General features: G+C 41.3%; 1 protein-coding gene across 1 annotated transcript in view; it reads left to right on the top strand.

Annotated features, from left to right (window-relative positions):
• The first annotated feature begins 1,947 nt into the window (after positions 1-1,947).
• SEC63 (SEC63 homolog, protein translocation regulator) overlaps positions 1,948-16,040 on the top strand; it is a 30,471-nt gene continuing 16,378 nt past the window's right edge. The window contains exons 1-5 of the mRNA XM_083497667.1: positions 1,948-2,380; positions 12,085-12,184; positions 13,381-13,495; positions 14,272-14,384; positions 14,972-15,033. Of these exons, the coding sequence (XP_083353793.1) occupies positions 2,257-2,380; positions 12,085-12,184; positions 13,381-13,495; positions 14,272-14,384; positions 14,972-15,033 (514 nt within the window). The 5' untranslated portion in view covers positions 1,948-2,256. The remainder of the gene's footprint in view (positions 2,381-12,084; positions 12,185-13,380; positions 13,496-14,271; positions 14,385-14,971; positions 15,034-16,040) is intronic.

Raw genomic sequence — 16,040 nt, 5'->3', positions numbered from 1 at the left:
CAAGGAAGCTTGCTGCATTGCAGCTTGGAAGCAGTGTGAACTCCCCCAACAAACAGATGAAGAAACGCTAGTATCACCTCAGCTCCTTTTAAGGATCAGTACTAAATCATCTCCCTCCTACTCTCAATGGAGCCATACTTAAAAATATATACAAACACAAAGCTAATTTTAGATATATGCTATTAGGGTCTAAATTGGTGGTTACCTATTAGAAATGAAACCTTGGATTTGAAAGAGCGTAAGAAGAGCCTGCTGAACAGGCCGGAGTCCCATCTAGTCCAGCATCCTGTTCTGACCGTGGCCAGCCATCAGATGCCTGTGGGAAACCAGGAAACAAGACCCAAGCAGCATGGAACTTGCTCCCACAGGAGGCAGTGATGGCCCACAGCTTGGATGGCTCCAAAAGAGGATTGTACAAAAGAGGATATAAGGCTATCAATGGCTACTAGCCTCCATTGCTATGCTCTCCTTCCATGGAGAGAAGCAGTATGCCTCTGAATACTGGGAATCACAAGCAGGCAAAACGTTTTTGTACCCAGGTCCTGCTTGCAGGTTTCCCACAGGCATCTGGTTGGCCAATGAGAGAAATTTGATGCATGTTATCTACTCCAGAAAGGCTAATATGCCTGCAAATTTCATCTAGACCTGTGAAAAAGTTATGGATGTTATCAGGTTTTTCCCTATAACATTGAATTGTACTTTCCCTACTGAAATAAGATTTGGCTGCTGAGCAGAATTGGAAGCAAAATGGACTGAGGTTTTCTTGTTTCAGAAGTGCTGCAGCAAGGTCCCAAGCAAATCTTGATATACTGTAGGTGCACACTTTTTTTTGCTTTTGTACAGGTATAAAAATACCTGTGTGCTTGCTCAAAAATGTAACGGAAGGTGGGGAGTACTAATTAGGGGCAGATACCTTCTATCCAAGTTTGCCCACTGATGCTGGCTGCAAGCAGTAGAATAGTATATCCATTACTGGGGGGAAAGGGATGTTTAGAAGCTATTGTGACAAACCCACACACATAGTAAAAGGCGCTAAAAGGTAAAGGTACCCCTGCCCTTGCGGGCCAGTCGTGTCCAACTCTAGGGTTGTGTGCCCATCTCACTTAAGAGGCCGGGGGGCCAGCGCTGTCCGGAGACACTTCCGGGTCACGTGGCCAGCGTGACGAAGCTGCTCTGGCGAGCCTGCACCAGCACAGCACATAGAAACGCCGTTTACCTTCCCACTATAAAGCAGTACCTATTTATCTACTTGCACTTAGGGGTGCTTTCGAACTGCTAGGTGGGCAGGTGCTGGGACCAAAAGATGGGAGCTCACCCCGCCGCGGGGATTCGAACCGCCGACCATGCGATCGGCAAGTCCTAGGCACTGAGGATTTACCCACAGTGCCACCCGCGTAGTATAAGGCGCTAGTTAGGGGAAAAACCAGGAGATACAGCTGTTATCATCTGGTCCACTAAAATAATTCAAAATACACTGTTGCATTTTTGATATGCTTTCTGAACGGGTAAGTATGATCAGAAACGTCTCCTCCATTTTTTAAAAGTTCCTAATAAGAGTTCTCTGCAGTCAAAGAGCGATAGAAGAAGGGAAAGTTCGTCAGCTGCCAGCTGCCTTGAAAGAGACCCTCATTGCATTCCCACCCCTCATTTCACTTGTATGCCGCCTTCCTATATTGCCCACAAGGCGGCTTACAAGCCGCAGTGACAACAAAACACACAACCAAGATCACACGTCCGTTGCAAATAAGTCGTAGCAAAGAGGAAAAAAAGGGCTTAAAAGCAAAAGAAAAACGTTCGCACAGCCTCTCCCTCCTTCGACTGCTAACCCCCCTCCACCCGAATGCTTCTGGTAGTTCAGGCTTCCTCTCTCCTCCTCCCCGCAACCCGCTGGGGGGTGGGGGGAAGGACTGGCCGCTCAACCAATCCGGGGCGACCGGGGCCCAGGAACCGGAAGCGCGCGCGCGACGTCACAATGGTGGCGATGGCGCCTGCGCAGCGACACGTCTCCCTCCTCTGCTAGCGCTGGCGCTGCTGGGGGCCGAAGTGGGAGAGCGAGAGGAAGAGGTGGTGGGGGGCGGGGGGGCGAAGCGGGCGGACGCGCTCCAGAGGCCAGTGGGTGGGGCAGGCAGGCAGGCGGGCGCTGCTCCTGTTCTCGCGGGATCCCCGGAGCGGCCGCTGCTTCGCCTGGCGCTGGCTGGAGGCGAGCGGCGAGCGCCGGGAGAGGAGAGCCGAGGGGGGCGGGGCGTGTGAGCGGCCATGGCGGGGCAGCAGTTCCAGTACGATGACAGCGGCAACACCTTCTTCTACTTCCTCACCAGCTTCGTGGCCCTCATCGTCATCCCCGCCACCTACTACCTGTGGCCTCGGGACCAGCACTCGGGTGAGTAGTAGGCGAGGGCGAAGCCGCCGCCGCCCCAGCTCCTCCGGCCGCGGTGGGCCTGGCGCCGCCGCGTGTGGGTGGCGAGCCCCGTCCCTCTCCTCCGGCGGGTCCCGGGAAGCCCGCCTCCCGCCCCTCAGCGTCCCCTCGAGGGGCTTCGTGCTCTCCCTCCCCGAGCTCCTTCAGCTGAGCTGCTGGGAAGACGCTGCCGGTCTCACGCCGCTGCCACACTCCGGAAAGGGCTGCCAGTCGAGGCGCTCTTTTCCTCCAGCTGTTTGGGTCGAGCCTCTGGAAGTGGGCAGAGGAATCCTAGAACAAGAGTGGGGTATTTATTTATTTTAAAAAGGAACATATCAGTGTAGGTGTTTTGGCTTGCAGGTTTTCATGTTGCAGGACCTGCAAATGCACATCAGGTGCGTTTGGGGTGTCACGTGTGAAAGGAAGCCAATATTAACGCGTGGAATGAAAGCCTAAGGCTTACGTAAACGTGGAGCAGGCAGCCCTCGTTGACTTCGCTGGATGCACTCACTGACTATATACTCCAGATCAGAGTCCTATATTCAGTGCTTGATCTATCTGGGGAAGATATCACGGACTGCTCTGTTTAAGTGGGTTAGGAGCTTTCATGTTGAAAGGGAAGACTTTTTTCTTCCTGATTGTGAGCATGAGAGAGATAAGGGCCAAGCAATCTTCATTACATGGCTTCTTTGCCTGTGCACTGTGAAGCTGCCTTGGGAGGAAGTTGTAGTAGCTTGTAGCGTGATAAAGATGTGAAGTAACAATCCCTATCATTTTAGTGAGTGCTTCAGAATAAATAGGTTTGTATCAAGCTCCGTTTAGGTGTAGCTTTTAGCCTAAAACGAATCTTCACTTGAGAACTTGGTAGTTAGTACACTGTACTCCACACCCCATTCGACTTTGTAGTTTTAATTTCCAGGCTCCTAGACGACTATTGGGGAATGTTTGCTGCTTCTCAGTATTTAGAACATATGTCATTATGGACAAGGATGCAACATTGTTGGAAAGTTCGAGAGGCTGTGAGTTTTTCTGAAGCTAGATAGGAGGAGAAACCTGCTCCTGACCTTTGCAGCAAACCAGCCAGCAAATAATAGTATCTCATAGATACTGAGCATCCCTTGTTGCACCCCTTGTTACAGAGGTTGTGAAGTCATGGAGGTTTAAAAGACTAACCAGCCCAAAAACCAACTTTGTTACTTGGTTCTATTAATAAATAGGCAGAAATAAGTAGGGAATCATTTTATAACATCTTACACTTCAGGAGCCTCTTTGCTCAGCTGAATTTTTTTGTTAAGGTGCTGCAACAAGTATTAGTTTATGTCAGTATCTAAAGTAGCTGTTTACAGATGTCAGCAATGGCTGATCCTAAAGCCAATAACACGTATTTTGATCTTCATGTCATTTGTGCACACATTTTGAAAGTTAATTAACCTGATATTCTAATAGAATATCTGTTAGGACACAGAACACCTAAAATAATAAGTGTTTCCTTCAGGATACAAGTTGATAAAAGAACTGATAGCAGAACTGGGCAGACAGTTTTCATTCAACCCAATGCATTATTGCAAAAGTCCCAAAATGAGGGAAACTGTATTTGCAACCATCCCTGTCTTATGTGGCATTCTTCCATACAATACACCATTGTACTATGTTAAGTAATACAATACATTCTAAGAAGGACACGTCCTAAGTTTTGAATCTGTCTTCCTGGATTTTATGGCTATTTTTTTCTTCATCCCTTAGCATCATCTGAAATCATTAGTCTAATGGGATCCTGAAGCTAGATTGAAGCTGTCTAGTTTCCTGATATGTGGCTGGTGATGCATATATCTAAAGCATCTTTGCCGGATTCCTAGCCAACCTTTTCCTGAAAAGAAAGAGATACTGCCAAGGAATTCTGAATAATTTTCTGTTTCTGCCTGGCTCTGAATTAGAACCTGCTTTAACATCCTCTTTTCATTTAGTTTCATAGTCCTTTACTGGGGAAAAGTAACCATTGTTGTCCCACATGCAACAGTGAATTGTGGTTTGTTGGGGCTGTACTGGGCAATTAGTTCTCTCTCTTTTAAAGTAGGTCTGGAGGTTGAGGCAGAGTTCATTTTTGAAAAACGGAATGTTGCCCTGAGTGTTCACGCCAACTTTTTAATTCTGATACCTGAGTCTTCAAGGTAAACAGTATGTTTGAAAACTAGTGCAGGGCTTGAGTTGATATTTGAGTTACCAGATTGTGCCATGAACTTTATTCTGAATTCCTAGTGGAGTAATTATTGTGTTACAAACAAACTGACATTCAACTCATTGGCAAACAGGTAAGTTAAACCAAAAGCCTGCCTTCAGTCACCCATATATCACAATAAAACGTTTGTTTTATAAGATAGGACTTAGTCTATGGCAGGCATAGGCAAACTCGGCCCTCCAGATGTTTTGAGACTACAGTTCCCATCATCCCTGACCACTGGTCCTGTTAGCTAGGGATGATGGGAGCTGTAGTCCCAAAACATCTGAAGGTCCGAGTTTGCCTATGCCTGGTCTATGGCCTTGGTCAGACATAACACCAAATTACATTACAATCATACCTCTTCTTGCAAACGCTTCGTATTGCGTTTTTTCGGGTTCAGAACACGGCAAACGCGGAAGTGTTTACTTCTGGGTTTCACCGCACACGCAGAAGCATCCTGTGCGGTTCGCACTTGCACAGAAGCGTTTGCAGTTTGTGCATGCGCAGAAGCACTCTCTCGCGGTTTGCGCATGCTCAGAAGCACTGCTCTGGTTGCAGACTTTTCGGGGTGTGAACGGCATCCCGGAACAGATGGTGTCTGCAACCAGAGGTACCACTGTACTTGGACTTGTGAGTTTCTCACTCTCTCCTTTTCTTGCACATCTGCAAGGAGAAGATTGGAAGTTTTTGGTTTCACTTTCAATGAACCACCATTTAATTTTGTGTGTGAACCCTAAACTTTGGCTTATATTAATGCTAGTTTATTTGAAACAAGCCAGCTTCATAAACCATGGTTTGAAGTTGACATAAACCACTGTTAAGAACAATTACAGGGTGTCTGGTTCAGATGTAGCACTATACTGTGGTTAAAAAGTAAAGTGAACGATTTTGGTCTTTTCGTTTGGGCCAAGCTCGTGGACATGCAGGTAGTAGTGCAAGAACCAGGGACTTTATCATATGACATATAAGCACAGCCTAGCGTTGCATCTAAATCAGACCTCTGTCTGAAATCTTCTTTTAGCTGCTTAAAATTCTGTATGTGGAAGCAGCTGTTGAACAACATTGCTGCATGTAAATTAAAAGTGGCAATTGGAAGAAGAAATACACGTCGTTCTGCCAAACATGGTGTTCCAGAGTTGGGTACTTTCTGGGGACTTGGCATGCCACCTGGTATTGCTGCTTGTTTCCACCTCTGCCATGCCATGTTGGTGTCAGGGTTTTCTTCGCTTTGTCACACAATGCTTGTAAAGCCTGTGTGTGTTTGTGTGTTGTGGAAACACTTCACATTGCTCAGTGGTGTATACTGTTTAGCATAGCTGCAGCCAGCCTGATTTTCCAAATATTAGGAACAGACTACATTTCACATTTGGAGGTTGAAAGGGTCATTAAATAAGCCAGCATGTATAATTTATGCCATTTTGCATAGTATATGCAAATAGGCTTTAGGGACAAAAATTTCAAAAATGTGATGGGGAAAGAGGTTATGCAACCGATGAGGTAAAACTTCCTGGCGCCCTCTGGTTTTAGGAAAATGTTGCAATTTGTGCCCTTGCCGGAACTTACTTTGCAGGTGGTGCACCTTGCGCTTCAGCCGTTGGCCACAAGCTGTGCAATCATGTTGCTGTCTAAAATGTTTCCTTTAGATCGTTTTCACCATTGCACAGAGGATACACTTCTATCCATCATGTAATAAAGATAAAGAGCAGTGATGTTGATGCTCTTTATTCTTGTTTTGTATATATGTGTGTCTATAGATCTGTTAACATTTCGTTTTTCTCAGATTGCAGTTCAGAATGATGAAATGTGACATAGGTTGGTGGTGTGAATTGCATGACTGGCCCTTGGAAGACTATGAACAGCAAGAATACTGAGCTGTATTACACTCATGCAGCAGCAGGGTTGAACAGACTTGGAGAGTGCAAGTTACAGGAGGGAGGAAAGAGTGAGAAGTTCCAGTTTTAGGAGAGGAAATCTTACTGCACACCACTGTCTTAAGTTGTTTATGTTGGTGCTTTACAGTGCAGTCTTCGCCGTCTTAACTCTGAAGTAAGTTCTATTGAATTCAATAGAGCTTACTCCCAGTTGGTGGGGTTAGGATCACAGCCTTCCTGCTTCTAATGTTGCAGATGCACAACATTGATGCATTTGATTAATGGTTGCAGACAGCTTCTAAATAGCTTCTCATCTGTGGTGGGTGAATTACCCCACCCCCGTGACAATCAAAGTTTAATTTTGGGGGACAGAGAGAAACACAAATTAAGGCAGATACATTGCTGGTAGGTAGGCAGGCAAACATTAGGTATCAATGTCTTTTGGTGTACCTTTACTGCAATCCAATTTTGTAGAGTTATTTTAACTTCTAATGTGTATTAGACCTAGTCATATATCACAGGGTTTCAGTTTAATAGGGAATAATGTCTTAAGGTGTCCAAAAATGAGGTGCTGCATTTTTAACAATCTTTAAATGTTATAACTTTTGCACTATGATATGTGCACACAGAAGAATGTGAAATGGTACTCCTTGTTTCCTTTTTTTTAATAGGTCTTGTCAAAATGGCTGTGGCATTAAGCCTGTTGAATTCAGCACCCTTCAGGTGGTGGTTCACTTCAAATTCTTACATCGCTTCTAATGATGGAAAATTAACATGCAGTTCAACTTGCCATCCATCTATATCAGGAGCAGAATGTATAATTACTTATTTTGCTGTTTTGGTTTAAGTTCCATAGAATATTGCACTGCTTAGGGAATGATAATGGGGCCTTGTTGGGCTGAGTTTACAGTATTTCTAGAGAACCGAGCTATCTTGGCACTGAGCAGTAAATGTTCATTTGATAGCTCGGTGCCTGTCTGATTATTTAGATCTCAGAGTTTTAACATATTGTGTAGGACTATTCTAAAAATATTCATGTTATCATTTGAGTATAAATCATTACATGCACCGCAGTAAAAATCCTTACTGTGTAGAGTTGCTGGAAAACCATTTGATCATGAAAAATAGTAAATTCTGATTAACCTTGACTTAAGGTGATTATGAACGTCAGTGTGTGTGTGTGTGTGTGTGTAAGAGGTGTATTGAGAAGCAGGTGTTCAGATGACAAAAGTACAAACAAGCTGACTTCTGGCTGCTCCTTAGTATGCAAACTTGCACATCTATATTCATGCTGGTGGGGGATGGCTGCAGACAATAAATCTTAATGTTTTATTTTATGTGTTTATATTGGGTGGTATCCAGTATTGTCTGTTTGGTGGAATGAATGAAGAGCAGAATGTCCCCTAACTCATCAAAGCATATTTCGAGGAACTAGTGGTGAGCGGGAATTTTGGGTAAATACATTAAAAACATCATTATTATGCAAAGCAAAATCTTATCACATTCAAGTTTTATCCAAGGCCTTATCTCTCTGCCAGTCACCTTACTTAAGACTCATTGAACATTTCTGCATAAGCATGCATAGGATTATGTTGTAAGACAAGGTTGGTTGGTTTATGAGCGGTTATTTAGCTGGTATGGTTTTGTGTTTTCTATGAAGCAAGACTGAATAGTTGCACCACAATATTTATGTAAATTACCATGGGTTAGTTTGTCTTCCTGCTTTTCCTAGGTGTATGTAGGTGCTTGTGGTATGACAGAACATTAGTTTAATACTCTTAAACCAGTGATGGCCAAACTTCGCCCTTCAGCTGCTTTGGGACTACAATTCCCATTATCCCTGACCACTGGTCCTGTTAGCTATGGATGATGGGAGTTGTAGTCCCAAAGCAGCTGAAGGGCCAAGTTTGGCCATCACTGTCTTAAACAATGGGGCTTTAGTATGGATCTGAGCTACTTTTTTTTAATGGCAATACTGCATTTGTTTACTTGGAAGTAACTCTAATTTCAATGGGACGTGCTTCTCTGTAGGCATATTTAAAATTTCATCCTTAAAAGTCCTGTAAACATGCAGCTTCATTTTTACACACTTCTTGAGAAATCACAAGCCCTGAGCTTTCTGCCAGTTAATTAGACCTTGTATTTGAAATAAAAGTGTAAATTGTGTCAAGTTTTTGTGTGTGTTTACTAAAATAAGAGCGCTCTTAAACATACGTGAACAGATCTACTGAGCATGTCACAAAAATATCTGTTCTTGGTCGGTATGGTGTGATTATGTTGGTACTTTCTTCAAGAACATGTACTTGATAATTGCAAGAAGCAGCTGCTACAGTTAGCAACGAATTCTAAGAGTGTACACATTTGACTTGTGAAAAATCTAGGAGGATCTCAGTGGATCTGCTTTCTGTTTCCTTAAACTGTAGCGTCTTCTATACTTGAACCAAATCGTAGGTTCAAGCTACAATTTTGGTTCAGCTCGATGAGTGTTCCATGGAAGCTTACATACTTCCTACGAATTTGACTGATTTACTAGTTGTATATATGAATGGGGGAGAAACTGGATTCAGTTTGCATTTAAATCCACCTAATCCATACATTCCAAAAGAAGACGCAAACCATAACCTAGCCATCCTTTGAAATTTGCACTTCTTTGCATTTTGCAATGCAGTTCTCCAGTCAAGGTAAAATATGCACAAAACTGCACTTATTGCTGAAAATAACATATATAAATTCATCATATTGGGGAACATTGCTTTCCAAAAATGTCTGTATTGGGCAGAATTGAATACAAATGTATATATCAGTAGATTTGCACACAAAACTGCTGATGAATTTCCATGAGGCTCAAAAAAAATTAAAATGTGAAGAACTGAACTTGAGATTGGAAAAATGACGACCTGGGAGCAACCAAAATCAACAGTTTCATCTATCCCTAGTTGCACATCACATCCCACTTTTTGTCTCGAATCTGCAAGCTACTCACAGTGTTTTGAGAACATCAACTGTTCAATTAACATTTCAACCCATGCAACATAAAAATGTAGAGCTTTTTGTTGGATTCTAGTTTTTCCCAAAGCTTTGGTCCATTCTTGTATGAAGGCATTTATGTCTTTGCAGATTACTTGAATAAATTATTTAGCACATTCCTTACAGAAAATAGACTTAAAATTCAAAGTTCTAATATCAAGTATCATTAAGTGCTTAAAAAAAACCTGTGCATATGCTTCTTGGTTTGTTTGTATTACTTACTACAATTAGCCCACTGTGTAAAGGAAGAGTGAAAACAAGCCGTCATGTTCTTAACCAGTGACGCACAACAGTAATAAATGAGTTGGAAAGATGAACTTTTTTTTTAGTTTCAAGACCTATTTGCATCTTGAAACAGTGGTAAAGAATAGTATGTTATCTCTTTCAAAATAATTAAAGAGGAATGCGCAATTTAAGTAGAGAGACTGCACTTGTTCCACTCCCGAGAGTTACCAAGAACACACATGTATGATTGTGGCCAAATGATTGGGAACGGTACCTCTTTATTTATTTTTTTTAATAATAATTTTTATTAATTTTCCAGACATATAATAAAACAAATAACAAAACAAAACCATACAAGACATACAAACAAATAAACATGTATAATTTCTTAAACTTATTTTCATAAACCTTCTTTCCCGGACTTCCCCATACCTCCCTTTTTCTGCATCCTTATGTTAACCCTTTCTCAGCAACCCTTCGTTTCAGTGGGAACGGTACCTCTTTAACCTCCCTTAAAAGCAAAGCTAATATTTTGATTAATTCTATTTCCATGGCCAGGAGAGTGCGGGAAGTGTAGAAACTGGGATACCTTAGATCAGGGGTGGCCAACTCCCAAGAGACTGTGATCTACTCACAGAGTTAAAAACTGGCAGTGATTTACCCCCTTTTTTTGGTTCGGGTCAAAGTTGTTACGTTTTTTTCAGGGAGGAGGTAAAATGTTGAGTTTTTTTAAGGGGAGCCACAGTTGTTCAGCTTCTTTGGGGGGAGCCAGTGATCTACCGCAGATGCCCAGTGATCTACCGGTAGATCACGATCTACCTGTTGGACCTGCCTGCCTTAGATAAAAAGAGAACTTGCTCCCTTACTCCTAAAGGGAAGCAGTGTGGCTTCAGGCAGATTGCCTATCAAATACATGTGTTGAATGTCAGGCTGCATAAAAGTCAAGACTAAAGCAGACTTAACTTTACCTAAGTACCATTTATAAATACCTGCGGGATCAAAGAGATAGTGGGAATAATCAACATAATGATAGCAGCGCCATTAGTTAGAGCTAAAAGGGACCAGGCTTGAAGACCGCCCTTTACATGTAATGCCAAACCAGAATAAAAGGGGGTGACTTAGGATGGAAAGAAACACTCCTTAGCTCAGTTCTTTTACCTGTATTATTATCAAGATGGCATTACAACTATAAAGTTCTTTGGTTCTAAGGCTCTTTGAAATCAGTCTATTTAAATGCTTGGATGTTGCACATACATGTAGAATTGCAGTGCCAGAATTAATGTTGAAAGTTGGATCTACAACACTTCTATTGCAGAGGGTTGGAAAATATTTAAGCACAGTCCTTAACATGTATAGTTAAAATCTCACTTTAATAAGGGTATTTATCTTGCATTATTCTGCATTTTACGAATATTTCTGCATTTTAAGATAAGAAACAAGTTACCTTGACTTTACCATGCATTCTGTAAATTAATTCAGTTTGAGGTTTAAAAGCTAATTTAAATTTTGCTAGTTCATGCATTTCTATTGTGATATCCAAGCAAAACCTCTTTAAAACATAACTGCAAGACAACTGAGTTGATTTACATAATGGAGGACATAGGTTTGCATAATATATAAGCATGAGCAACCTTTTCACCTCTGAGGTTCATACTGTATCTATAAAATATCTGGTTCATTATATCAAATTGCATATTTTGCTTTAATTTATATGTTTAATATCACTCAAGGAGATGACTTCAGGTTGTGCTTCTCCTTTTGATAAGTAAATGGATAATTTATTTAGACTGTTGCAGTATGTAACCATATTGACACATTGTAGTTGTCAATTGTATCTTCTTTTGTGTGAACCTGTAATTGAAGATGATACTATGGCCCAGTTTATATGTAGCAGCAAACAATAGCTATTGGTTTACTGTGAATGTAGAGATCACTCTCGCTTCACTCCTCCACCAGCAAAAATGGGTGTTTGTCTTAGTCTTATGTCCAAATGGGCTATTGCAGTCTGTTTTGCCCAACAGCAAACCCTTGTCTTCATGTAGTGGCTTGTTTGAGGAAACCTTAACCCGCAGTCAGGAAGTAATGCTAAGCCGAGGATCTTGGTTTGGTAATCCCCACTCATTCTAGAAGAAAGGTGAAGCAGGAGCTATTTGCACATTCATGGTAAACTGTTAATTAATATTTATATGGTGTGCAAATAAGTGCCTATGAAAGAGTTGAAATCTTAGTCTTTATAGTTAAATTATAATTTTTTTATTTTTATTTTAAGGTTTGAGCAGATTCAAGAAATCCAAGTCACTACTTGTTTTGCTACTACCAAAATTTAAAACGACCTTTTTCCTTCACAGAGCAAATTCGCTTAAAGAATTTAAGAAAAGTGTATGGAAGATGCCTGTGGTATCGATTACGGTTGTTAAAGCCCCAGCAGAATATAATTCCCACCATAAAGTAAGTATTGTTTATTGTCTAGAATTTCTGTTCTGTTATTGTTGTTAATGCAATGTTACTTTTCAGTTGAAAATGTAATGTGGCTTTCTGTAGTATGATGCCGGACCATCATTCGTATTACACCCGTAGGTCTTAGTAGACTTGTGGGTGGGCTGACGGGATCATAACTATAAAGAAGCTATAAAGAAACTATAAAGAAGATCAAAGGTTGAACAACACATCATGGAAGGATTCCTCTGGGAATCCAAAGTGAATGGTTTGGATCTGCAGCTTTACTGGGCAATTGTGCTTCTGAGTTTAAACTGTGTTCTGGGGTTCTTAAGAAGTTTATTGGGGGTTCTTCAATGTGAACATAAGTAGCAGACAAACTTCACTGAAGGATGAGTTACCCATCCCTATTGATCTTATCTTTAGCAGTCTAGACACAGGGAGGTGTTGGGTGTATTTTAGGTGAAATTATGGTGAGGCCCAGTAGGCCTGATACTTTACATGGATTTGGAATGTGATGTAGAACAATCCTACAGTCTTTTGTGTTGCATGGGGTTCCTTGGACACTGTAGATTTCTTGGCAGATGAGTGTGTGTGGAGAGGGTTTCCTTAAGATAAGAAGGATGAATTAACTGGTTTGAATGAATTTACTTCACTGTTCTATTAGGGCAGGTGTGCGGAGCCTTTGACCTCCAGATGTTGCTGAACTACAACTCTTACCCTTGACTATTGGCTCTGCTTGCTGGGGCTGGTGGGAGTTGTAGTTCAGCAACATCTGGAGTGCTAAAGGTTCCCCACACCTATATGAAGGCATGTATTGAGAAATCCACATTGGTTTCGGATTCTTGGCAAGACAGCTTATATAGATGCTTCTAGTTGGTCATCTGCTTCAGTGCACCACACACAAAACCCTTCCATGTTTGTGTTCCCTTTTAATAGAGTGCTACAGAGAGGAATCACATGCCTCCACAATGAAAGGAATAGGAATTAATAACTTAGAACTGAAGAGAGATGCGTAAAATTCTGGGGAATGCTTATTCAGTTTGCATTGGTGATATTATTCTGTTCCCATTAATTATGAGAGGGAATAGCTCTGGGTTTTTGGCCATTGGGATATTTGTCTGTGATACTGTCTTTTCCCAACATATTCATACAAATTGGTTACATACATGTCTGAAATTCTTACTTTAATCTTTCAAATTCAACAGGAAAATAGTTCTGCTTGCTGGATGGGCACTGTTTTTGTTTCTTGCTTACAAAGTTTCCAAAACAGACAGAGAATATCAAGAATACAATCCATATGAAGTATTAAATTTAGACCCAGTAAGTAATATCCTTTACTATTTAATACAGTTTTAATTCAGTTTGACATAAATGTACATGTCAATAGAATAATGGGAAGGTTAAAGTAGATCTGACCATGCTCAACTGCCTAAATGTAATAATACCATATACACCTTAGTTATTTTTTCTGATTAAGCACTTTATAAAATTTTATAAATAAAAAAATATGGGGCACAACTTTCACATTTAAACCCCCCTGTAATTACGCATATATGCTTTCAAACAAGATTCACTATTCAAAGTGCTCTGTAAGTTATCAATAAGCAATAAAATGAAGATGGCAAAGGTAGCAAAGGCAGAAATTTGATAAGGGCATATCCTTCAGTCCTTTACAGTCTGGGTTGGCAGTTTTGGACTGACATGACTTTGGTGGGCAATCTGTGCTTGGGCCTGGACAGGGAGGTTGTATCCCCATTGATTCTTATGGGCTTCTCAGAATTCATTGGTTCCACTGAACCTATTGGGACGAACTGAACATGATACTAAGGTGATCATATCATCAGGTCAAGTATTTGGGTTGGGGGAATACCCTTTTCCTCCCCCACTGCATATTGATCTGGGGTGGTCAATTTGGTTCTAACTGAATAAGACTCCTTTCAGCATATAGCTGTAGACATGAACTCTTTGTGATACATCTTTGACTTCACTTTGATTGTCTATTGAGTGGTGCTGAGAAATTAGAGCAGGTGTCTTAAGCAGTAGAAGTCCTCATTAATAGGTTTGATATAACTAACTTGAAACTTTTACCTTAATAGGGAGCAACTGTGTCAGAAATTAAAAAGCAGTACCGTTTGCTATCGCTGAAATACCATCCAGATAAAGGAGGAGATGAAGTTATGTTTATGAGGATTGCAAAGGCTTATGCAGCGTAAGTTTCTTAATAAGTTCTGTATATAGGATGGGAGGTTGATAATGCAGGCTAATACTTGTTGATACTTAACATCATGATCTAAATCTGAGTCACTTCATCAGCAATTGCTGCAGTAACAGCCTAATATTGCTTGTACTGATTCTTGTCTTGCCCTAGCTAATTAGTATATCTCCTCCTAAATGAGTAAGTTGAAATTGCAAAAAACCCAGCTTGTAAAGTAGATTAATATCATCGTCTAGCACTCAGGTCTATTGGTTTAGGAAATCTCATCTGATAGCTTTATTGTACTGACGTTTTGCTCATTTTGCCCCACCTTTACCCTCTAGCACTGCAGTCTCTGCTAAAATACTTTGTAAAACTCCAGAGACATGGTACAAATTTGCATGATTTCCATAAAGTTGGTGGTAAATTTGGAACTCTGTGTAGCCCTTTTCAGATAAACTTCCCTTTTGTTTGTTTGGAACGAACATCTGGGTGGTCAAATAAGTTGTAGTCACTGAACAGCAGAGGTCACTGTTCCCTTAAGGAACAGTCAAGGAAGTATTGAGGGGTTTTCTAACATGCTTTCTGCCTTCATTTGCTAGTTTAACTGATGAAGAATCTCGAAAGAATTGGGAAGAATTTGGCAATCCTGATGGGCCACAAGGTAGACCTAATAACAACAACTTCTTCTTCTTCTTGTCTCCCTTCTGATTGGGTTGCCCCAGTCACTCTATATATCTTTATCTATATATATGAGTTTATTTAGTACTTCAACTTTTGTCTGGTGGTGGTTGGAGTTTTATTCATTTTGTTCACTGTTACACATCTTTGCACCAACTGCACTTTTCCATACACCCAAATCTAGCATTTTTCACTGAGCCCCCCCTTAATTATCTAAATAACCAGCCTGGAAAATTTCTACATGTTTTGTTTTGCTTTGTGAATTGATTTTGATGGGTAAGAACCTCAGTTGCAGTGTTGTCCAGCACTTAATTCTATTAAATTACATGTAAATGAGTAACACTGACATAAATGATTGCTTATGTGCAGGCAGAGATTGCAGCCATAATATGCAATACTTTGTATGTGCAGTTTCCTTATTACTCCAGTACAGTCACACATGGTGTTCTCTGCCTGCAAAGAACCATCTCATGTGAAGCTCTAGCCAGGGAGCTGGCAGTTGTATGGTGAGTACCTCCTTGTCAGTTCCAATTGCCATGGCATCGACAGCACCGGGAGCTTGCTCTTCAGGAAGCTATTCAGCTGGTCTGAAACCAGCTTGAAATGGTTCTGATAATCAGTATCATTCAGATGAGCTTGCATGGCAGCCACCTGATCACACTTTGGCCAGGAAGGCGATATTTGCAACTAGCCAATAGTTATTACAATTTTCCATGTCTAAGGAAAAGTTCTTTTAGGAGCAATCTCACAACCTCCTGTTTCAAGGCAGCTGGGACTTGATTAGTTGCATAAAGGAGCATTCACCACTTCCTGGACCCAGCTGGGATTCTTTGCCTGTGCATAATTCTTTTTCAAGTGGTTATCTGTGCTTTTTTTTTACACAAATTGGCTCACCCTTCCTCCCCTAAGTCCCTTTTGTTTCTTGGTGGATGTGAGGGAGTTGAATGGGAAGTGCTACCCTAATCTCTCAAGCCATGCATCAGTAGTTCA

Source organism: Podarcis liolepis, assembly GCF_965112155.1.
Source record: "Podarcis liolepis genome assembly, chromosome: 3".
Classification (NCBI taxonomy): Eukaryota; Metazoa; Chordata; class Lepidosauria; order Squamata; family Lacertidae; genus Podarcis; species Podarcis liolepis.
Note: the sequence above shows the minus strand (reverse complement) of the source record. Positions and strands in the feature narration are given on the sequence as shown.